Genomic DNA, 25,724 nt, shown 5'->3' on the forward strand with positions numbered 1-25,724 from the left:
GGTATACAAGCTCACATCCCCAAGCCGGAAACCATGTGTGATATTTTCAGAAGGGGATGTACTAAGAGGGCCTGAAGCCGAAGCAAACAGTGATAAGAAAACTACACAAAACACATACTCGCAGGAGGCCACTCTCCTCACAGACTAGGCAGGCTGCACGCAGGGTTGGGCTATTGCAGGCAGGAAAGCAGGAGCATTAATGGGAGGCCTTTGTGGCTGGCAATTAGTATAATGAGCAGCAGGCCTAGCACATCTGCCATCTGCCCACTGCTAAGTGTCTTGTAAAAAAAAGTAAGTCACGAGGAAACTAATTTGCTGGTGGTAAATTGTGTTGTATGAAAACAGCAAACCACACTCCGCAAGGCCACGTGCCAATGACAAAATACGCTGTGGACTCCTCCAGTTCCTTCCAAGGCACACAACAACAACTACTTTTTCACATTTCCCATCCTTTTAGTCTTTAGCAGTAGTCACCTTATCTCAAAGCCTGCATGATGTGGCTTGCAGGGCTCCCCTGCCAGTTTCCCTGGTGCACTTTCTGCCTGCCAACATGCCCATCTGGGAGCCCCATCCAGCTCCCTTCCCCACTCCCATCCCTCCCTCAGGCAGGCCAGCAGCCCTGCCTTGTGTTCATTCCCTTCCCATAACCAAATTAATGACATCCTCCCACTCCTTCCTCATTAATGAAATTGTCCTCATCAACCAGCTCCATCTCTTCAAATTGGTTGGAGATGTAAGATTTCTCCTCCCTCACCCACTGAACCTGTCTTGGCGATAGGCTCAGCCTCATAGTCCTTGTAATGTTCTCTTATAGAATAGCAAAGTTTTCACCTGGCTTGCAACTCAACTGCCGAGCAACAGGCAGTTCAAACACACACTGTGGAAAAGTGGCCATAGATCCATGTGCTGCTGAATGAACCTCCCAGATGGCCTTAGGGAACTGCAGATGCTTTCAGTCACCCAGCTCAGAAATGATGCAGCCAAGGTGCCACCTTCCCAGATCTAAAGACGACTTATTTATATATTATTTTCTACTCTTTTAATTTCTTTTTGCAAATGAAACCACTGTATTCCTTCCTGTATGAGTCTATTTTCCTCATAGGGAACAGAAGTTAGCTAGAGTAACTGAGAGGTAAAGAGGAAAACAGCCTATGCCTATAAATAATTTTCCATTTGTTCCTTTGTTCCCCAAAGGCCATAGTCTGACTGTGGGTTAGGAAGAAATACAGCAATTTGGGATTATGCATGGATAAAACAGAGTTATCCTCATGAGCTGATGATATGTCATCATATATTACAATCCTGTGGCTGTGAATTTGGATTGGGATTTTGGAAGCAAAGTTCAGAGTATATGGCAAATAATTTACAGTGTAAAACGATCGCCTTTATTGAAGAATGTCACCACGTAGACAGGGGAATTAGGGCAAATAAACCTTGGTGATTTATAGGTTACCACAGCAGGAAGCTTGGAAGGAGGAGTGAGTGTACTGGGTTTTATCTGCTTCCCAGATACTGGGATATTTCACTGCATGGTATGATTTACAGGATTATTTTTAATGTGCTGGTACTGCTTTCCTTCTAAGTGACCCCACCCTGGTGTAATTAACTGGATGGTTAGCAACGTTGTCTGTACACAAGGATGTCTTGGCTGTGCTGAGCTGCCAGGGGCATGCTTTGTGCTGGCTGGCTGTAATGCATCCACTGGCAAGGGCTGCTGCCGTCGCAGGAGAGCAGCACACCTTCAATAAACCATCTCATGGGGAACCACCGGCACTGCAGGCACAAAAAGCACAGCTGGGATTGCCTCCCTGCTGCCTTTGCCATGCCTGGTGTACTTCACCACAACACAAACTTGTTGCTTTAGGTAAGAGCTCTTCATCTTGCTTTGCAACTCTCTGCTCTTTTAAGAAAGAAGAAACTGCCCGGGCTGCTGGAAAGCAGGGGCTGATCAGTGCTATGTTATGTTAGTGTATGCTGCACTGCAGGGAAACTTTTTGTTTTCCTAGAGAAACAAACTGTCCTTGGGCTCCATGGATTTACGAAACCAAAATAAGCCACAGACATGATGCTCCATAAATTACTTTTAAAAATCTTTTTAATGAAGAAATAATTCCATTCCAAAATATAGACACACAATTAAATAGTTTAATCACTTCAAAATATAACATGTCCCCAGTAGGTTCCAACACACACACACAAAACAATACTTAACAGCAATACAAAAAACCCATACAATAGCAGTTCTGTTACAATACCAATGAATATTGTGACATCTTTAGTGTCTCTGTATCTGTCTCAAGTGGTGTCAAGTACAGTAGTTTTAAAAATGTCTTATAGTTAGTAGCCTCAAGATGTAACTCTTCATACATTATTTTTTTTTTGGTTCAAAGGTAAAAATGCCCTTTGCCTTCAGGACACAGTGGAGTGCTCGTTGTTCACAGCTCCGTCTGCTGAATTGAACCAATGTGATTACAGCAACCTGAGGTTGCAATATTTACAAAGTCTATCTACAGTAATTGCCAAGAACCAATAAAGATGGGAGAAGATGACTGAAAGTAAAGGCAGACACACGTGATAAATTATGATGCAACAATTTGGCTCATGCATATAAGAAAATACATATTATATCACAACAAAGGCCACACACCTTTTTATGCAGTTTAGTTAACATTACTACTTACAGACAACCCATTCTCCACCTTTGCTTTGGACATTCGAGGACCATATACATCTTCACATCCCTGTCTCCTGAATCCAAACCACTGGTTTCCCTCCAGTGACAGTAAAACCACCCAGAGATTTGACTGCTGTGGTGGGCCATTGGTAGTTAAGAAAAGGCCCATGCCAAGGACCTCTTCTGTAACTCTGTTTGTTTTAATGACCGCAAACCACAATCAAAATAATATTCAACAAGCAGACAAAGACCAGCTGGGTGAAAATGTAGCCAGCTTGACAGTTGGAAAATGCTTAAAATAGATATTTGGAGAGCCGAATAAGAGGTGCTTCATCTCAGAGCTCCAGGGCATGAGGGACCTACAGCCCTGCTGGGGACCACCTTGCTGAGAGAAAGGCGCTTGATGCATCGACTTTCTTCATTACCCCTAGTCCGGAAGCCCTTGCAATGGATTTATTCTATTGCATCTATTTTAAGCGTAGTGATAATGGTCACACAGACATGAGGGTGATGGGAGGGAGCTATTACTCTGGGTACAGTTAAACATGACATGGGTTGAATTAGTCAGCCATTGCACATAGCTGCATTTTAGCTTGTTTTATCACTGTTCAGGAAATGCTTGACTGGAATCCTGAGCTGACAGCAACATCTCCAGCTTCATTGGATTAGCTTTAAATGTGGAGTGCTAGGCACTAGTGGAGGCTCACCCATTCCTGAGAGGAGGTTGGAGGAGGGGGCATCAGAGGATATGGTGCCTGCCTTGCCAGGTCGGCGCATATCCCAGGAGCAAAGACCAGTGACTGCAGAAATGAAAAGCTTACATGAAGATGTCTGGATGCCTTAGTATCCATTTGGATGTCTGAGACCAAGCCCAGGTATGCAAGGAGATGTGGACAAGAGTTCTGCATAAGCAATAATACGATATGAAAGTGAAAAATGGCAGCAGCTCTTTCATACAGATACTCATCCCCTAACACATAGTGCCCAGGGAAACAGCCACAAGCCTAGAGAGTGCGTGCAAGCAACAAGTGAACTTACTGGGCTGAGCTACACAGCAATCTCACATAAATACAGCAGCACACATCCACATAATCATGAAAGAGAGGACAGACAAACCATGTTAACCTGCTTCGGATCAGTATCTGATCACTTGCTGTAGGCAAACTGTGCTGGTGTGAAATATCTGTATGAAACGTTACTGTTTTCAGGGCTGCTAGGCAATGTCACTTCAGGTCAGCCAGGTACTGGAAGCAGCGATGTTGCATTAGTGCAGTACAATGATGTTAGTCCAGAGGCTGTCCCAGGCTAACACGCTGAGCTTCTCTGCTGGGCTATATGGCCAGCACGTAGTGTTGCACTGATGTTCCTGCCCTGCTTCTGGTCTGGCTGGTCCTGGACTGGCTCCAAGTTCTCCGTGTGGGCTATTATTGGCTATGTATTATGCCATACATGCATAATTTTTATTTCCAAGCAATACACTGCATGGGGGATATTCCAGCTATTTTGTGTCTGTCCCTACTCAGAACTGCCTATAGGCTTGTAGTAACAGCTGAGCAAACACGTTTTAGCTAGCAGTTTCGCTTCCTAATCCCAAATGGCCAGATAGGTCCCTTTCTCCTGAAATGCCTTTATTCTTGAGAGCTAGGAAAATGGACAAAACTCCAATCCTGTAACCGTATGCCCATCCTTTCAAAAAAATCCTCTGCTTTTCTTGTGCTTTTCACTGATAGCTAATTCTCCATCCAGCTCTGAAAGAGTCTCACTACACATTTCCAAGAGTGCATGCAGAACATCTGGTGGCTGGCTAAGGCAATACACATTCGGAAATAAAAAGAAAACAGTTGCAAGCGCACTTTAAGCCTGTACATTTAAAGCTGAAGGCCTCAAAAATAACGTCATGGAGTGGGTGAGTTGGAGGGGCAGAGAAATGGAAAGAGACGATTCGTTGAACACATGCTTACTAAAGCTAAAACATCAATGAAACGATACCATGGAAGATTATACATAACATCAGTCAGTTCAGGGATCTTATGGCACCTGTGGTTTATAAACAGCTTTAGCAACGAGTATTTCAAAACATAGTTCACAGTTTTAAGAAGATCTGTGCTGATTTAAAAACTAGATTCTATATCATTTGAATGTCACCTTTTGTATATGATAGCTATTTGGAAAAAAAATATTTACACTAACTTCTATGGCTGATTTGTTAGATTATTTTGAAAGAAACATTCCTAAGTTACACATTAGCCCTAGATTAGAGATTTTTTAGTTATTATTAATAATTATATTATTATTTTAGTACATTTTGTATAAGTCAATTTAAAGACTTGCAAACAAATTGCAAATGTAGTCTGGTACTTCAATTTTTGGGCTACTAGATATATACACTCAGGAGTATAATCATTCAGTGTTAAATGCATAATTGCAGCTTTTTATTTCTTCCGTGGAAAAAATGTACAGTGTATAGTAAACTGATCTACTAAAATCTCAAAGTATTCAGAAATCAAATTTCTATCTATAAACAGTATTGTCATTGTAAACTGAACAGGTTCAATATCATGTGCAAAGGATTTATGTGAGTTATTAATACTGCCATCCTTTGTAACAGCAGTACGTACTTCAGTCTGTATTCTTCACTGGTAATGAGCCATGTTACAGAAGATGTAGCTAATATAAGTTAGCTTTAAACAAAAGTCTTTTTGTCAAAACACACATCTACAAACTACAACTCTTAGAACAAAAGTACTGTGCTACAGTCCTCAGAACTTAGTTATGTGAATTTTTTGTCAAGAGACGCTGCACCTCTTGGTTCCACTCTTCTGTGAAGTTTGCAGCTAAGCTTTCCTCATCGTCTGTCCGAAAGCAGCTCTCCTCATCATCTGTTCTTACATAGCTCTCGTTGTCTGTCTGACTGCAGCTTGCCTGTTGAGAAATGTTTTTGGGAAACTTTTATTTATAAAGTGCCAGTTGAAGATGCTGCATGTGTGTGCACATACCCACACAGGCACACCCACGAGCATAGCAAGAGCATGATGCTTTACAGAGAGAAAAAAAGGAGGACCTGGCCAATTCCTGTGCCTATACCTGGAAAAAAAAATCCCCCCAAAAGTGAAAAACCCTTTCTACATAGATGAGCCATAGGTATCTGAGCTTACAGGGCACTTACTAAGGAGAAAACTTCTTACCATGGTGTTCTTACCAGACTGTTTTCTGCTCTTCATGTAAGACACTGGAATAACTGGCTCTGCATTAGCACAGATTTGCAGGTTTTTCCATTTTTCTTCCATTTTATGCTTACAGGTTGCTGTCTAAATAGATTATTGGTAGCCAAACCATGGATTATTGCCCTTGTGCACAGCCACCCAGTTAACAGTCACTCGCCATCTCCTGTTGTGAGTTGCCCCTCACGTGAAAATGTCTTACCCTTCATTTACAGGCTTGGATATGTTTTGTTATGTCTATGAAGAAATGCAGTTACTTAAAAGGATGACTCAGAATGCTCATAAACAGCCTAGTTTGCTGGTGTACTTTTGTACTTTTTTTTCTTTTTTTTTTTCTTTTTTTTTTTTTTTGTGTGTATGTGTGTGTGTGTGTAGCTTGAAGAATTAATATCTTAATATTGGAGACATCAAAGTTTTAGCTGGTAATGGAAAATGCTTAATAGATGACCTCTGCTCTCTCAGAACTCTGTCAGGACCTATGAACTTTTTTTTTTTTTGTGTATTTATCCTAAAGGCACTGTTTTTTTCATACTGTTTACAGCCTTTCAAAGATGAGGAGCCCATCCTTTTTCTTTTCAGCTACCTCAGACAGAGATCTGATAGTAACAGCATGAAAGACCAAACCCTATCAACATGAATTCTTTCCTACTCATTTCATTTCTCATCTACAAGATGAGAGAGGAAATGCAAATGGCTTTAGCAAAGAAGAATTAAATGAAATCTGATGAATCAAGAAAGGTCAGGTAGATTATCTTGCTTCTTCTCCTTCCTGACACCATTTGATTGTATTAATTATTCAAGCACAAATGCTTCCATCTGATTCCTTAATACCTAAGCATGTCAACTGGTAAGATGATCTTAATTTAGTATCTCCTTGTGTCAGGCAGTTACAAAAGACCTAACATTAACATTTTGTTGATGAATGAAAAGGAAACCTGCATTACAGGTATAATGAGAGGTTTGCAAAAAATTCCCAAAGTGAATTTTAAGGAAGTATTTTTTAAAAAATCAGGCATGCATTTATGCCACTTAAGCGTGCAACCTAATTTGGTAATTTTATAAAGGAACATTTTGTTCTTCACAGTTGAGCCAAAAAAAGAAAATTAAAGGCACGGCACAGGTCAGTTCTCAGCTGTGTGAGACTAATTTTTATTGAATCAGTTTAAGGGTAAATACAGGTACATCTCATATTTCTTGATGGCATCATTATAAACCACAAGAGCAAAGCCAGAGTGGCTTGTGAAATGCCAGATGCATTAGGATGCATCGACAGTACTGATAAGTATTTGGTTTTGTTTCTAATTTTCTGGATAAATTACTTATCTTTGGTTGAGCGGGGAGATGGCTATTCTAAATTCTCTCAAGGCTTCTCTGTTTCATGTCCAGCATTGGGACAGAGGTTTCCATACAAGTAAGGAACACTAATGAACCTCAGGACTCTACATTCATTGAGGCATTTTAGAAATGCCAGAACTAATTCCAAGTTAAGCCTCATGGCTTGTCATATAATGAAACTGCTTCTCAGCCTTTGTTGTAACTTAATCCAAAAATTCTTTTCTGATACTTATCATTCAGTGATTTTCAAAAAGTACCCTTATCACTCGTGTGATTTTAAATTATTATTTTTTTTATAAAAAAAGGAAGCTGCTTCTTCACAGTTAACTTGGTCACAGTTCTCTTACAGCTTTTTTACACCTACGTGCTCAGAAGAGAAAGGCTTAAGGAGAAAAATAAAGAGGAAAAACAAAAAATAGCTTACAAAGTAGCACACATTTTTAAAAATTGCTGTGCTGCCAGCCTTCTGCTATATTCAGTTGGAATGGTCCACATAATGCTGTTTTTTATGTTCAGAATGCAAAAAAAAAAAAAAGAATTAGATGAGACCAACTACAATGTTGCTGTGGCAGCACTAAGAAAGCATTGCTTTAGAAAAATCTAGGGAATTGTAAAGCTTGTGGGCGCATGTCCACTGCTCAAGCTGACAACTCTTAATTGAAAGTGACAACTTCTTAACTGCTTTCAGAGGTGGAGGCTTTCTGTTCCCACTGGCCATCCTTGGCAAGAAATGCAAGTGCTATCAGGGGGATAAAGGCAAAATAATGTTGAAGTTGTGTGTTCATGTGTTCAAATAATTTTGAGATCTGCCTAGTGCTTGCTGGAAACAACCTCAAATTCACTCTGTTACTTTATTAAGAATAAATCAAGTGGTATAGAGGTACGTTTAACATGTAAACTCAAAACATGATTAAATTATATTACATGTATTACTCAAACCACTTGGTCTCTTGGGAACTTGTTATACCAGATGTTATTTCAAATCAATTCTAGAGAATTGAACATAGCACTTTAAAACAAGCAAATTCAAATAGAATACAGAAAACCTTAATCAAATGACATCAACATTGGTTATCCATGACTGATAAATGAGGAAGTGAACAAAACTCTGTGGCTGGCCATCAGTACATATCAGTCATGTGAAGCTATAATAAATTGATATGATTCAAAAACAGCCAGGAGATGAGATAGTAACTCAGTATCAGATCTCTGCTAATTTGAGCCAGGGTACATATTTTCAAGAAAGCTGAATGTACAGAAGTATGTATTTTCCTACATCTCTGTATTAGTATTGCTTTTTCACAAAAACTGAAACCTTAAAAAGGATTGCCTGGGCTTTCAATGAATAGGATTTTCTTTATTTATTGCATTTTATTGTATTTTGTTTTTTTTTTGCTTAATACTGCAAATGATTTGCCTGAATGTTGCTGTCCTTTAAAATCAGTTACTCATAGTTGCAATTAAAAACAGCTAGACATAGTAGTACCACTATATACATCATTACATACATTATTATCTTCCTTTTCATGTGACCTGATCTGCAATTGTCAAGCGCAATAGAATTAAAGATGAAAATTTGCTTTTCTTGCTGTCTGTGTTTTGGAAACTCTACACAGCTCATGTTTTTAACAGGGCTACTGATAAAATGGCTGTAACCTGAGGGGCATGTTAGGAGAATTTTTACGAGCAGCTATTTGGTGTTTATAGTACTCTGGGTATTGCTGTTTGCTTTTCACATCCATTTATTCTTCTTTAGCAGGCACTGAGACAGATGCTTCAGAAATACCTAAACAGATTTTAACACTCAAGACGGGCAGCTCCTTTCCCAAGGCCCACACTTTAACACTCAAATCCTTGTATCATCAGAACTTGTAAAATTTTTCAATTAGGGTTGAATTTTGCTCTCAAAACTGCCATATAAATTAGGAGGGTTTCAGCCTTTCCCAAAATGCTGGCACCCCTAGCATGAAGCGCAGCATACAAAACCTAGCAGCACGAATCCCTGCTACAGTTGGCACAGCTTGACCCACTGGTTTTGCTTGTCTGAGCGTGACCCTGCTCCCAGCTCTGAGCGCCCATTGATAGCGGGCCTTCAGTTGCCTTTACTTCTGGCTTTGAGGAATAGACTCAGTTTGCAGACTGGAGTCAGACCCCTCCTTTGATTTCTCCCCCCTTCCTGGCCCTGTTAGTCCAGGGTTCAGTGTCACGGTAGGATGGATGGCATCCTCTCACTGCCGGCTCCACAGCAGGGCACTGCGCTCTCCTCACAAGTCAGAAATGCAAAGTCCACAGCAAGAAGGAAGCCTGTGGTTTCCCATTCCCTGGGCAAATGTTTGGAATAACAGGCTACTTTGTAAAAATAGCTTTTGCCTGCATTTCTGAATAAAAATACAACTGTTGAACTTGGCATTAAACTCAGTGCTGCAACTGTGCGGTTGGCACATGTAAAGAATGTGACCTGAACACGGATCAGCAGGGAATTTACAGACTTTCTTGCTTTATCTCTGAATTGCCAGACCCTAGGTGTTAAGCAATTGGGTACCTTTCACTTTGGATTGGGGCATTTTAAACTTCCGCAACACACTGGAGGACAGCTTTACAATTAAGCAGCTGGCAGATTGCTTTCTTTTGAAGTTTTGGTCCCACCAGAAATGATTTATTTCAGTTATCCTAGGAAGACCCAACCATTCCATGGAACTGAACTCAGGTCTCCTGAAGTGTAATCTGTTTTCTTATCTACTGAATATGCTTCCTCTGTTCTGGCTAATATACTTGTCATCATCCCCAGGGGCAGAAGTCCCACATTCTCACCTTTATGGGTAACAAATGAAGAAGATGAAAAGGGTGGTGGCTTAACAGGAATCCTAAGGGCCAGGACCACTTTTCAAATGCGTTATTAGCAATTATTTAGGCATATGCATTCCTAGGCATACTGATACAAGTTAAAAGAAGAAAGAAACAGCATCACCACATACACTCAGACAGTAGTACATGGTGCATTACAACTGAAACACACATTTTGAGGATTCACCCTAAATACTCTTCTAAATTATAGTGGTACTTACTTGAGAGGAGAGAGAGAAGGATATTGCACTCAACTTTGCAAACTGACCTGTAGATAAACAGAGGATAGAAAACAAGAACATGACAAATTAAGCCAGTGAGCAGCCAGTGTATTATTCTGAAGAAAGCCATGCACAAGCCTAGAAATAAAGACAGCAATTAAAAACCCAGAAAATAAACCCAGTGAAAAGTGTCTTACACAACACATCCAGCAAAAGGCTGTAACAAGAACACAACTGATAGGAGATGTGGGAGGAGAAGCACTGTTAGCATTTACACTTGTGTACCAAATGTGGTTGTTTATTTATTTATTTTTTTCTGGTACGAATACTTGTTATTTACAACATGCTTCATAAAAAGAGAGAGAAATAAGTCTCCTTTGAGGTTTCCTGCCCCAGATTCCCTTGTGCATCCTGAGTGTTTTGCTCATACTTTACTAATTTAGAGTTTTGCTTGAAAGTCTTGCTTGGAGACAAGGTGACACAAAATAACAAGAGTGGGTTTTGACCAACAGTCTTCCATGCTACACTACATCTACACATTTTTAAAAATGTGCTGCTTTTACACAAAGTGAGATATTAAATAACATAAAAACGGTTACCATATTGTTACTGAGGGTACCATTCTGTAACCCCAGTAGGAGTTCTTCCTCGCAGATTATTTCAGCTGCAAATAGCATTACGACAGCTATGGTCACCATTTTTTTATTTTTATTTTTGCTATCCATACGAATGCAGTGTACATATGAGTACAAAGAGAAAAACAGCCTGTAATAAATTCCAATGGTTGGATGCAAAGTGAGAATATTTCACCTGGCTACTGTTCAATAGGATACCCGAAATAGTAATTTCCCAGTTTTCTATCATTTTTGCAAGTGGAAAGCAAGCCATGACTTTATCTTTAGAAACTATCAGTGACATTAGTAGAAAAAGGCATGGAATAACAAAAATCACAAATTAACTGCAAAGTGGAGAGAACGAGCCAAAGCTGAAGCATGTGTGTCTCAAAACCAATATATGATACTATCCGATCAAATACTAATCATCCTAGTGGTGCCTTCTAGCTTAGTTCCTAACTCTGCTTGCTTTAAACCTGTTCCCTAATCAAAAGGGTATCGGCCAAACTAGGAAGGACTTCTCATACATGTTGCATTCTTTGGGTCTGAGGTTATCAACAAAAAGTAGCTTCTACTTTTAGGTCACTGCTATCAAATTATTGCCTGATAGGAGCTGACAATCTGATGGACAGTGAAGTACATCATGAAATCTCTTTTGGAAAAATTGTACTAAATGGAAATTGTACAGAACGAGGAGTTTCGACTGCCTCAGTGAACACATTTTTGTTCACCTGAGTGTAGTCTTGGCTGACCTAAATTTAACAGGAGTTTTATTCTGACACCAACAAGAGATATTTCCTCCCCTTCTCCTGTTGGAATACTGTTGGAAGACAGTGGAAAAGCTCTATTTTTGACCCAAACGAGAGTAACACCTAGTTCTGTTTAACAACATTTGCAGTTTCGACTACACAAGGAGTACCCTTATTTTGCAGTCCGCACGTGTACTCAGGTATGTGCACGTACAAAATCCTTTTGTGACTTGTGAAACTCATGTAACACTGTTACTGTGTATTGCATTTCCATCCTGAAATCAAAGTACAATCAAATTGGCCTATCATTCCTTCCAGAAAAAATGAAATTTCTACCAGCAATAATAACATTTATTATTTGATGCACGATAGCTGTCACTGTTGAGGTACTCCTTAGCAAATGACAGTTATTTTCTATTACATCAGCAGTGGCAGCTTATCTTATTCATAGTTTAAAGGCTGTCATTTTTGTCATTTCCTAGCTTGGATTAAAAAAAAAAAAAAGTGACAAAAAAAACATATCACCCACTGTTGCTTTAGTATATATTACACAACAGTGCTGCTGCTGCTGTCATCGTGTCCAGTTCATACAACGAAATGAGTTCTGGCAGGCTACCCATGAGCCTGTAGCAGACTTAGGTAAACAGAACCAAAGAAAAGATTCTTGAAAACTACCTGCAATTTTGATGAGTTTCAATGAACTTTTCCAAGACTAATCCGTCCTAGCAGCTTTACAGAAGATAGTCACAAGAGCTGCCATTTTTTATTAGATCAAGTGCCTGTCAGTCCCAGAATCTTGTCTCCAAAGTGATCAGCAATGGATACTACAGAAAAACTACCATCAACATTCCTGCTCACAAGGTGCTTTCAATCTGATTTCTGATCTCTCAGTGTCTGCTGAATCCTTTTTTTAGCTTATTTATACCTTTGGTCTCTGTTACACTTGGTGTTGGTGAGATTCAAATTTTAATTGATCACCACATGGGAAAATACTTATTTTTGCTTGCTTTAAGCCTGTTCCCTAGTAACTGAATTGGGTATGCCCTACTACTGACACTGCTACCAACATTATAGGAAGATATGAATTTTATATTAGGATGTTCCCAGTCAGAATAACTTAAAAACTGGTGATAGTTCATTACACCAGGCAGAAGCAGAGACTGCTGTGCAGACAGGACAGGATATCTACAGAATTCCAACCCCCTCCGGCAAATTAGCTTTTCTTGGACTCTCAAACAAATGCCCTTTGAAAACTTCCTCAGGGGGTGCTTAATGACAAATCCCCAGGCTCCACTATACTAGATGCTTGTTGAATACTCACTCCTCTAGGATATAATTCTTTCCAGACCCTCTCCTCCCCTTACAGATTCTGACAATGACACTGACACACAGACTCTATTTGAGCTTCAGTTCAGTGATGAACCATTATGAATGTTTTCCATTACTGGAGGAAAACAAAATCTAAATATAGCAAGCTCTCAGCTTAACATCATGAACAAGCCTACGTGGTATGGAGCGCTGAGGTCTAAGTGACTTGGTGGGAGCTGGCAGAGAACAAGCTCAGGGGCAATTCTGGCCCACCTGATGGCCCTGGTAATGTTAAGGACTACTGTCATGTGCCTCAGGCAGTGTGGTCTTCCTGGACATGCACAAAAGCCAGATGCATGCATGGCTGTGGAAGAAAACAGAAACAGTTTTTGGAATGTGTCTGCTTTAGTAATCAAGAAGAGATCACACCCCAGAGCCCAGGAGGGATAAGAAGGGCTCTGGACAGCTCCAGCACCTAACTGTTTCACATTTATGGATATGTATGGGCAGCTTCTTTTCCCACCTGGTATGCCTCATCCTGCAGCTTCTGCTTCAGGTACTCCTCCATCTTCAGTTCATTCTCCAGCTGGCGGACAGAATCATTCTCATAATTTTCATCATCTGCTCTGACAAAGGGGTCTCCATCTTCTGTAACCCTAAAGACAATTATTCATAAATAGCCTCCTGAGATGAATGACATTCAGAATGAATAAAAATTCCTCTTATTGCAAGGTCTGAGGAGAGCAAGATACTTTTACTCCAGCCACATGCACCACCAGTTAATAATTTCCTGGCAGTGGAAAACACTTCTGCTGTTTCCCTTCTCCAGTGGTCTAGTATTGATGAAGTAGACCAAAGGGCATGTCCTGCTGAAGGCATTTTTGGTGTACATTATGGAAATGAGTAACAAAAGTCCTCAATAACTGCTTTGAGAGTAAAACAAAGAGTAAGAGGTTGAACCGAAAATAACTGGAAAGATGTTTATTGTCTTAGATAAGATTCAGATTCTAAAAGTATACTGGTTTGTTGATCAGTTGAGTTGGTCAACAAAAAGCATTCCGTCTTTGCCAAAAACAACTGCACTTTTTTCAGTGTGTTCCAATAGGCCCCTCACTCTGGATAAGCAGGGATTGGGACTGCAGAATACATTAAGGAGCACAGCTGTCCCATAAAGTCTGCACACCAGGTTGGGTGTGAGACAGCTGAGTCCTGAAGGCATCCTAAGTTCTGTCCTTCGGAGTTTACAGCGCTCACCGCTATCTCATGTTCATAAAGCTCTCCTCACTTGAATTTAGACTTTTAGTGTGGTACTCAAATAGGAGAGAAAATATTGCAGACTGCGTGTTGCCCTCAGCAGAAATACGAGCGAGATTAGGAAGGCGAGCCGAGCAGTTACCCACATGTCACTGCGCATGGATCCCGTGGCAGCAGCACTGTGGATGTAGCCTGGCTTGCGGGCGTGGATCTGCGCGAGGAAAGCCTTCTCGGACGTTGGGGACGGAACGAGGTCATCAAAATGGGTCCGTCCAAATTCGGAATCCACGTTGCTTTCTGTCTCGCTGCCCACCTCTGTGAAGCAAAAGGTGACAGGCGTTTGCATTTAACTTCCACAAGAATAAATATACTCGTCTGTTTCTTTAAGCCTTTAAGTCTTCCCTGCTTATGATGATCACCTCCTCACAGCGAGTGCAGTACAATATAGTAAAATGTATTTCTACATAGACCTGTAGACCTAATGGTCTCCTTCTCGGGGAGGGACAGAATACTGAAGCTGTTGCTTATTTGGCTTATTAGGTAGGATATTTTTATGAGTACACTACACATTGCATTTTACAACAGATCCTATATATTCCATGTTGAATAAAATTTGTGAAGACAGAAATCTCTCCTCCCTGCCATTTCAACCATCTCTTTAAATGGAAGCTTCTTTTTATGGAACAGGGTGCGATTAGGGTGCTTTGACAGCAACCAACCAAGCTCTCTCTCAGGTACCACCATTCCCTGGAAAGGCCATTTCCATATAAAAACAGGAACAAACTTCTCAAGGAGTTTTCATTGTATACAACTGCATGCTTACATCCATGGCTTTCAAATCTCCTCTATTCTGAAGCCATTATTTGGGAATTTTGTTTCTACAAGCATAAAAAAGCTTTGAAACTACATTACACTGCTTTCCTTGTTGGTCTATATACTCCTAACTCCCATTTTTCTAAACATCTATGAAATGTCCGTGTGTTGACCATCCACCTTCAGCCTCACTCACCAGAATTTAGTTCTTTTACCAAAGAAGACATGGTGTTGGTGATTGAATCTGCTGCCACCAGCAAATCATTTCTCAAGTTCCGTCTTGCACCTGAAGCAAGAGACAGACAAAACAGTGTCAGCACTCTTCACAAGACATATGTTTTCCTGTTCAAAGCAGTTTTAACCCTGCTGAAAGCTGCCATTGTGATGATTCAGGGTATCAAAGTCCTTACGAGGGACACGTGCGGAAGAGTTCTCTGCAGAATGTCCTCATTTACTTATGCTCTATGCAAGAGCAGAAGCCTGCCCTCATGCTTCATTTAATCACAATGCCAGATATGTGCAGATTATTCATTGCCATCAAGCTTGCATTTGTGTAGTGACACCAGCAGACCAGGCCTGGAAGATTAAATCCAGCATGAACTCATTTAAAATGTCTGTGGGGGAGGAGGGAAGAAATGAAGTGTTTTCTCTAAATTCTCACTGTTCTGTTTAATGACACCATTATTGCTACATATTTGCCAGCTAATTATGGCAAATGTTGGAGAAACATACTTGACCTCATCAAGACTGATAAGGATTTTCTTCTCTACTCCCTCTCAGCCTCTCCTATAGCTGAAGGATTTTCTTGTATATTTCATAATTTACCTTTTTTTCTTTTTTTTAATAAAGGGAGCACTATTGCCTTTCTTAACAGCCCCAGGCTAGGCTCCTGTTAAACTCTTTCTAATAATGGATCCAGAAGTGCCTCCCTGCTGAACCTGGCAATATTCCCTTAACCATCAATCATGAAAGATTCTTGTGAGCTGCATGAAATACTCCTTCCCTAGGAGGCTGTGGGTAATGCATGCTTCACTCCCTCAGATCCCAAACATAGCTCCTATTGTGGCTGAATAATCAATATATCCCACAGAATCTCTAATCTTTCAGACTGGATTATTCACAAGAACTGGCAGGATTCAAATGCTGTAGATCCTTTAACACAGGCTGAATGCAAAACAATGCATTAAAAAAATTTCCCAAACACTACAGTGTGTTTTTAAATTTTTAATATACCACTTTTAGCAAACGATTCCTGGAATGCAAATCAAAGTAGTTAATCTCTTTCTTATACACACACAGACACTCAGACAGCCACTCCCTCTATAAAGTCTTCTCAGATTTTTATCTCTGAACTATTGCAAACTCTATGGAGAAAAAAAAAAAACACACACAAACACAAGAGAAACAGTGCTTTAACCATGGCTTGTCTGCCTTATGTATACAGAGACAGGTCTCTGCTGGTGCAGTGCAGAACGGAGCATCATACGTCAAGATGTGACAGAATGGCTGGTTTCAAGTTCTTTGGTTCTGACCTCCCCATATCTAGGGAATATGGTAAATAATGACATAAAGCTAGATATTCATCAAATGCTGCAGTTTTGAAATGTGATCACTTACCTTTTTATATTGCTTTTTCTCTTGAACAAAACACATTTATATATTTAAAAGCATTTGCCTGAGGCAGCCTTAGTATTATTTATGGAAATTTTATTGTAGCCACTGTCTTATTTCTCTCAGTCTTAGCTCTGGAAGAAACTGTTCTACAGTATCACAGAGGTTAGTGGTCCACATTTTTTGCCTCTCATTTTTTTCACAGCAGAAAGAAGCAAATTATTTCTTGACTGTTTCTTTTCTCACAGAAAATGAGGTGTCCAGCAGCCTGGTATGTTGGGATTAGGAATTACACCCTAGTAAAACATGCTCAGTACATGAATTGACTAGCACTTTTGCAGAAAGTTCTTGATTGCATTATAGATTCGACCTTGTTGTAAGATAGAGACACACAGTGCCCAGGGAAGTGTAGGGGCAGGCTGCATGAGAGGGCTGAACTGGGCTCTTAGGAACAAATACACATCCACTCTAGCAGGGGTACTTCAGAGCTCCACTTAAATTTGATTTTGTACTAGTGAAACAGGACAAAAAATATCCAAGTAAAAGATCTGCAGTGAGGTATGTATTTTAGAAGAAATCAGATTAGAAGAAGAAGGAATATTTCATTCGGGTCACATGGGCTATCTGTTTTCTTTAGCATTCAACATAATAACTTAACCTGTTGCCTTAGAAGTTCAAAACTGTTCAAAATCTATTGCTACTTGAAAAGACAGTGGAAAGAGAAATGAGAAACATGGTGCAGCCTACATCAGCTTTCTAAAAAAGCAAAGGGCTCACTGAGACTTGCAGAACTCAATTCTTGCCTAGTCTAGCCTAGTCTAGATGGTTCTTAGAGACCCAAAGGAAAACAACAAGGGACAACAGCCACAAGCTGCATCAAGAGACATTCAGATGTAAGGAGAAAAAAATCACATAACGGCCACGGTCAAACACTGGAGCAGAGTCTGTGGAAGATGCACACTGGGAGCCATCCACAACTCAGGTGGCTGAAGTCCTGAATGATCGAATCTCACTTTGAAGCTGGCTTTCTTGGGGCAGGAGGATATGGTGGCTTACAGAGCTCTTCCTACTTGAACTAATTCTGTGGTTTTATCATCTAGTCTTCATTAAAAAACAAATGCACTGACAATGCTTTCCTGAGGTCAATAACAACTCTTCTTATTCTGGTTAACAGGGTACTGATAATGGGCTGACCATCTTCGTTAAAATTCCCTCTAACTGCAAAATCCACTAGTTGGCATCACTGTCCAGGTTGTGCTTACCTGCCTTTCCTGAGAGCAATGTCTGGCAGCTGACAAAGCTGATGTACCATAGTGAGACACGGCTACTCTGGATTTTTTTCTTTTGTTTCATTGCATGCAACTCAGAAACTCAAGCTCATTTAGTCATTAACCACATGAAAAAACAATTCTTAAAATAGTTTCCGAGTACCTCACACAAGCTAATAATGAGACTTACTTTGTGCAAAGGCTTCCTGCACATCTCCTCCCACCCCGGTCAGAGAGTCCTGAGGTGTGTGGGTTGGGGTGGAGCAGGCGGAGGCAGACCTGATGGGCATCGGGATCGGTCGACTGATGGTGTGGCTGGGTGAGGAACGTGGGGACCCTGCCCCTTGGGTCTACAAAACAATCAAACAGTTAAACAGGTCTTTGCGAGAGCCCTCACCCTCAGCTTACAGGCATCATGCTGTTTGTAGATCAGTTGTGCAATGCTAATTTTGCTAAAAGGAATGTACTGAAGTCAGTTGTTTGTTAGCAGACAGCAATGCTCCAGTATAGAAAAATAGTAAGTAGGAAAGCACGAGTCAAAATCTGGCTTCCTCGAAGCATGGGAAAATGTCAGGCAGCTAAATTAGAAAAAAACAATCCAAGTTAATAAACACCAAAGTATAGGCTTGCTCTCTGCCCTCTTCCCTCTCTCACTCCCCAGTTCGCATGCATGTTTGGTAAAACACAACTCATTCGGACTGTGAGAAGGGGAAAGATGCTGGCACTAAAACATCTTCCAGCCTGGGCAAGGACCTGAAGCAGTGCCATTAAGCAAAACTCTGCCGTGCCAGTAGGTCACATCTGTGCCCTCTGCCTCCTCGCAGGGGTCGTGCATGGCACATGCAACCTCGCAGTCACATCAAGGCTGACACAGTAAGCAATACAGCTTCGTGCGTTTTATTAGGATCTAGAGGACCGTTTTAAGCCACTACTAAACCATACGCTATTAAATTGTTTGCACTACAGGACATACTCAGGCACTCCCAAACCACTGTGGGGACAGGGCAACTTTAAATCTTGCGATGGGTTCAGCTGCTGGAAACCGAAATATTTTAACACCAGTCATATAAAATGTCATGCTGTTAGCACCTCACGGTTAGTGTCATTTAGTTGAAATCCAAGCAGGCTTTACAAACTAATGATAAGTTTTACAAATGCAGCTGGGTGAGCAATACCGAGAGATTCACTTGTGCACGTTTCCCTGACTGCTCCAAAGCCTCCAGGGATGCAGGTCCACGTAAGGAAAAACAAATGCCCAAGCCCACGCCAAGCTACAGACGACTTTTCGTGACTGAAAACCCATCCTCAGTGGAGGACAAGGATGGAGGTGGCTCGAGTGCTTTTAAGCAGCAGCTACAGCATGTGCGCCTGTTTGTTCACAGCGAAAAAGTAACATAAGGGCTGTGTTTCCCTCAGCCCATATCTATTTTGAGAATTTAGAAGGATTTCTTAACTCTTTGATGCCATTTCTCTTGACTTCTGCAGTGGCTGCCACTGCAGCCCAGATAGGGTTTGGCAAATGTATTCTAAAAAAGCCAACAGCAGCCCATAATGGAAGGACTGCAGCACTGCCCTTGAGATTTTTATAAATTCCTGCCCCTATCCATAAATAATGTATCAGAATACTAAGCTATTTGTTCATTTCTACCACCCCTTTCTAAGAGACATTATTACCAGAGAGACATCAAGGGCAAATTAGTTTTATGAGGAATAAGCACATTACTGGTGGGAGAATGGGGGATTTAATACTTAAAATTTCTCTAATGACCAGCTTTAGAACATTTAAATGATGGATAAAAGGGAAGTTGAATATATAAGGGCCAGATGCTCCCCTGTTTCTGGAATCGTCTGTACCCACAGCAGCAGAAATGCAGATCCCTGGTCCACCAGAGGCTGAGCACAAAGCAACCTCGAGATCCTCCAAGGTCCTTAGAGGTCGCACTCCCGGCACATCAGGCAGGGGATCTGGGAGCTACAACTTTTTCCTTTCCTTTCATGCCTCAATGCTTCTATGAAACAGATATGCTAAAGAATTTCTTGTTCCCAGCTCCCTCCTTCACTTGCCCTTTTTCCTCAGCTCCCCTTTGCCTTTGATCAGTTCTGGGGAACGCCAACAACAGTGGGAACATTCAGAGAATACGAGAAAAAAGGGACAAATTTTGTTTCCTATAACCAAGTCACATTTCAGGAATGAACTTTATAATAGGCATTTTATTTACTAAAAATAACAGATGCTTGCCAGCACTACTTCACTGGAATTTTCCCACAAGAGAAATGTAAAAGCTGCACACCAGTACTTGGTGTTGTGTTTGCTTTACAGCTAGGGCTGATATCTTATGTGTTTATGACAAACACATTGAGTGTTTATGATAAACAGCACTCTCTTATCTGTAGGACTCAGTTTTTGAACAACTTATTTCGGAAGCACTGAGAAATGAAGCACTTTGATTCCCCTGTCCAGCTAAAAACGCCTAACTTTTTGTGTTACTTGGGCAACACTGGGCAGAACTGAGGAAGTTGAAATATGAGGATATTAGGGAATTCCTGATTTAAAATAAGCGAATGCTTTAATTATATTTTGCTTAGTTCCAGCTCAGCCCAAGTTTGTGGGATGGGTGTGTTACTAGGACCGGATTTCTGCTTTGTGGCTACCAGGAGAAACATGTTTTCCACTGGAGCTAAGTGCCTGCAGCCCGCGGATACGATTAGCAGTGACTTGGTTATCTCAGCAGAGAAATGCAGCACCAAATTGCACCCAAACAAGTCAGCCCCACCAGCTGGAGGGCTAGGGCTTGCTGAGAAAGAAGCTAGCTAGAGCAGCTAGCACCAAAATGTGGATGACTTCAGGTTTTATGCTGCAATTGGTTGCAGCTGTCAGTGCTCTGGTGCCTTCTAGGAAAACCTGTATTTTATTTAATTCGCCATTCCTAGTTAACATACTAAGGATTTTAACATTAACCCTTGCTAGACAGGAGGTTTCCCGTTATTAAGCATCATGCCTGCTTAGGAGAAAAGGCTTGGAGTGCAAACGGGAGCTTTAGTGCATTGCTCCCTCTGCCGGGGCTGAGGAGGGATCACAAACCCGAAAGCTTGTCCCACAGCCTCTTCAGATAGAGAGGAAGCTACGCAGACGTGAAGAACTCATTATCCTTTCTCAAGGAAGGGCAGTAGACAAATAGAAAGTTCATAAGCATTAGATGATTTGCCAGATGGTTTATTCCAATTGAATTCCTCCAGAAACTAATTGAATCCTGTTTCTCTCAACAGATCATGAAATGGCAGAGTGTAATGGGGATCACTGCATGGAAACTGTGAGTAATTCCAGGGCGTCATCACCTGGTATTCAGCAAGGCTATCACTCTGTGAAGAAAAAATCGTATCTCGTAATAGCCTGAAAATGAGCTCTCCTTCTGCTGTCCGGTGAACATTTCACATGATAGGGAAACTGTTCACGTCGGGAAGTTCTCTTTTCTGAATGGAAGATCTTAGATCTTTTTATACTGATACATGGAATGAAAAAAGATGGCTCTTACACGGAAATGCTATTTGGTCAGATTTTATTTTTTATTTTTGGTGCAACAGACTGATGCTCTACAAAAATCAGCCAAAATGCTAGCTTTATGAAGTTAAGCATTACCTACAAACACTGCATGTTCTTCCATAGACAGAATACTTCAGACTTCTAACAGTATTTCTGCTGATGAGACCAGGAAGAAATGTGTTTTGTTAAAATGCAACATTTTTATTGGAATCAGAAATCAGCTTACTGTCTGAAGAGGCCTTTTTTTTCCCTTTTCCTTTTTTTTTTTTTTTTTTAGCCTAATATATTTCCAAGATCCATTTCAGCAATAAAAAGCTCCAAACCAACTAAATCTTCTAAAATTTAACATTAATAATACAAATACTTGCTCTTTTAAAATTTAAGTTACAGGAGTCATTTAGCAACTACAATACTGTCCTGAAAACTGGCAGGACTGTTACTATCAGTGGTGGCCATAAAAGATGTGCACACAATGCCCCGACTTTTTTGGATAAAGTGGGATTTAAAAATCAATGTCCTGCTCTAATTTTAAGTCAGTCATATATTTCTTAGAGATCCAAAATTTTCATTACATTTTTAAAATGTTAATTATAGTGGAAGTGTTCTTTAATTCACATTCTAGGTTGGTTTCATTACATATGCTTTGATTTTGTATCTTAAATGTCTGTATATAGAAGGGTGAGAAAAAGATCATGACCCCTTGTAGCCATGGTTCCATGTCTAAGGGGATAAGATGGTTAATTATGAAAGTTACTCCAAGATACTTGAAAATAATGTGTGAAAGAAGTGCAAGATATTAATTTTATTCAAAAGAATATGCACACATTTCAAGCAAAGGAAGTAAAATAAATCACAGGAACATAACCATGTTTAGGAGTTAGTGAGGCCTTCAATAAGTAGGCAACTTATACCTGTTTCAATTCTTCTTCCTAAAGAAAGAGAGGATCAGCAGATTAGATTAGACAGGATGTAAGCAAAGAATAGAAGAAGAAATCTGGAGTAAAGGGTTAAAGCTAAAACTGAGATAGTTGAAAATATGTGTCCAGGTTATGGGCCCGTTTCTGATGACTTTGAAACACCAGAAGAGTGCCAAGCGTGCAGAACACTACTATAACCTCCTGTCTTAAATTCTCTTTGCCCAGGCTGTGCAATGACAGCAAGCTGCCCAGACTGTTAGCTGTAGCTGTGCAGTATTTCATGGATAGAGGGAAAAGTATCTTGTCTACTCTTAGCTCCTAGCAGAGTCGGTTGTTTCTGCTGCTCAGGTGCCACCAAGTCCTGCCCTGTGGCTGCGGAAGACTGTGTCTGAGGAGATGCAAATGACTTAAGGGGTCCAAAATCATTTGATGCAAATACATGTTGCTTGATGGATTTCTGCTAAATTCCCTCTGCTTTTGTCAGTCATGTTTGACCCAAGCTGCATTGAATTTCCATGCACTCACTTTATCTGGCATGGCTGAAAAGAAAACAGGTTCTCATGCCGTTCAGAGTTCCTTCTTCCAATGTGAATTTCTTTCATTGTCTATCCTGAGGCACATCAGGTAAGATGGAGCTGGACTCTAATAAAGAGACATTTTCCATATTACCCTAGCCTTTCCTAAAAGTGCATGTGTGTTTCGATATCTCAGTTTTTAAGTGAGGCCCTTTCTTGAGGCATGTTTCATCTTTTTAGCATGGGCTTATTTCTGTGTTTATGAAAATGATCAGGTGTTTTTGGGGAAGCATCTCTAAAATCAAATAATTAAATGTGGTTGTCAAATGGCATGTCTGACTGAACTAGCCATGGAATGGGCAAATTAAAGGAACTTGTAAAAACAATTCCCTACTGTCAGCTGCAGTAAGTGTACAGTGCCGAGCAGTTTTTCTCATGGATATTAGTTATCTCATTTTATATGTCATTATGTTTCTTTTCTGGCTCATTTCTTACTATGTTTGATGTCCTCAACAGAGAAAACGGTGAAGACACCTGAAACCGGGCCACAAAATATTTTGTATTCAGACATTGTTGAATGGCCAATGCAGACTGATAGCCTAAAGTCCAGAGGTGCTGTCAAATCCTTCTGCAAATGAGCAAAACAGGACTGCATTTCATCATGCTGCAATATTATGCAAAGGACTGTATTATTTACTCCACAGTACGGAGTCTGTCTCGACTGTTCCATCCACTTAGCAGTAGATGACAATGACAATGTGGTGTTATTGCAAGAACAACATCATCTAAACATCATGTGAAAGCCCTGAATTTAAAGACCAAAGAAAAAAAATATAGATAGGGAAGATCACAAGGCCAAGTTTTATGGGTGGAAATAGTCAAATTCTGCAGAATTCTGCACTCATCTCTCCTCCCTCTCCTCTCTTGCTTTGCTCTGCCCTTCCTCCTTGGTAGTACCAAGAGTAGCTCCTTACCTTCAGCAGTTTCATGAGGCCTTCTAACTGAGCCATAAGCTCCCTTCGGCTTTCCTGGAGAGCAGACATCCTTTGTTCCAGCTCGTCTTTCCGCTGTCTGAGAAACAAGCAGATACGATCAGAGCTTATCCTTCAGCCTCAGCAGCTTTTAACTGCCTCATTTCCCCAGCACGACCATGAGATATAAGTCTGTCTATGGACTGCAGGAAAGCAAACATGCTGTAAGAGTTCAGTGCCTAGAAAGCAGGGCTACGTGGAAGCTATGGAGTTCCCTTATACTGAGAGTATTCATGGGACTGAGTACAGTGATTAGGAAACAGACAGACACTGACACAGACCCTTCTCCAAAGAGCAAATGAGGTTCACATTTGTATATATTTTCCCTTGTGGGAATGCCTGGCAGTGATTTCATCTTTTGTCCTTGAATCTCTCTAGTCAATAACCTCACTAACTGTCAGGAGAAATTAAAGCCATGCCCTGAAGGACAGGAAATTGCAGCAGGGGCAGTGCATAGGGTAAGATATAAGAGAATCTAAGAGAGTTCAGAAATTCATCTAGAAAACACAGTGAACTGTGTTTATTTCTATTTTTTCCCCACAAAGCAAGCATAAAGCTATAACATAATGAAGCTATAATTGTTTGAAAATAGCTCTTTAGTCTTTAAGTCCAGTGCTAGTCCCTTGACAGTGTGAACACTGAGCCACCCCCTGTGTGACAGCCAGCCTGTGTCCTCTTCACTGGCAACAGCTTTGATTCTGCACAGCCCCAGTGCACCAGAGGGATGTGCAGCTCTTGCACATGTTCCAACATTTCCACATTGTGTGAGAGGTCCCCAAATGAATACAGAATGGAATTGTTGCCCCCTGGAAGCCATGCTGGAATTAAAAATACCACATTTTTATGAAAAAATGTATATTGGGTGTGTTTTATGCCCTACTGTGTTGCAAATAAAATAAACCACTATGTCATTAACCTTGTACTACCTGTGAAACATGTTCTTTTTCTGAAAGGCCTCACCTTGAATATTCTGTGCTGTTCTGCTCTCCACGATATAAAAAGGATGTTAAGGTCCTTGAAAGTGTCCAGAGGAGGGCAACAAAGCTGGTTAAAAGGGCTGGAAGACATGTCCTGTGAGGAGAGGCTGAGGGTGCTTGGATTGTCCAGTTTGGAGAAGAGGAGGCCGAGAGGTGACCCCACTGCTTTCTGCAGCTCCCTGCTCTGCTCTGCTCTGCTCTACTCTACTCTACACGAAAGAGGACCAGAATCCACAACACTAAATATGTTTACTATATTTAAGGAAATATGAAACCCGGATTTTGAGCCTTCTATGCACATTGTGTGAGCAGTTGCTGATATAAACACCACAGATATATACAGCTCATGTGCGTTATCGCTCACCTATATATTAGGATCAGATAGTAACACTGCTAGGCTGTATTACTCTTTGGGAGGATTATTTTCTGCTACAAATTGTCTGTCTTGGACCTTCTTTTCCAAGCATGCAATGGTTGGAAATGCTGTGAATTGTACAAAAGCAACTGAGTTTAAGAAACTGCTAATCAAAATAAAATACTGATGTAATTCAAGGTGGCATGTCCTAACACATACCTTTGTTGGGTTTAGATTCATTCTATATGGAGAGAGGACCTAAGCAGTGTACAATGTACAGGCCACTCCTCTGACAGCAAGTATTGATTCAAGCCCCCAGATCTGTGGGTTAACAGATGTAGATCAATGCTGCTCTTCTGGGTCCTGCTGTTTTACATATGAGCAGCCTTATCCCATGTTAAGTGTATAGGAATTTGAGTTTTTGCCAAAATTCAACTGAACATCAAAAGCCAATCATTTACCTTTCAACTGGTGAA

General features: G+C 40.7%; 1 protein-coding gene across 9 annotated transcripts in view; it reads right to left on the reverse strand.

Annotated features, from left to right (window-relative positions):
- Positions 1–2,077: 2,077 nt before the first annotated feature.
- Positions 2,078–25,724, reverse strand: part of DTNA (dystrobrevin alpha) — a 218,717-nt gene continuing 195,070 nt past the window's right edge. For 8 of the 9 annotated variants that reach the window (XM_032181735.1, XM_032181739.1, XM_032181738.1 and 5 more), the window contains 7 exons: positions 23,860–23,956; positions 18,103–18,262; positions 15,230–15,319; positions 14,367–14,535; positions 13,490–13,622; positions 10,296–10,342; positions 2,078–5,596 (listed from right to left, as the gene is read on the reverse strand). In XM_032181735.1, the coding sequence (XP_032037626.1) occupies positions 10,325–10,342; positions 13,490–13,622; positions 14,367–14,535; positions 15,230–15,319; positions 18,103–18,262; positions 23,860–23,956 (667 nt within the window). In that variant the 3' untranslated portion in view covers positions 2,078–5,596; positions 10,296–10,324. The remainder of the gene's footprint in view (positions 5,597–10,295; positions 10,343–13,489; positions 13,623–14,366; positions 14,536–15,229; positions 15,320–18,102; positions 18,263–23,859; positions 23,957–25,724) is intronic. The other variant, XM_032181740.1, reaches the window with a different exon arrangement.

Source organism: Aythya fuligula, chromosome 2 (assembly GCF_009819795.1).
Source record: "Aythya fuligula isolate bAytFul2 chromosome 2, bAytFul2.pri, whole genome shotgun sequence".
Classification (NCBI taxonomy): Eukaryota; Metazoa; Chordata; class Aves; order Anseriformes; family Anatidae; genus Aythya; species Aythya fuligula.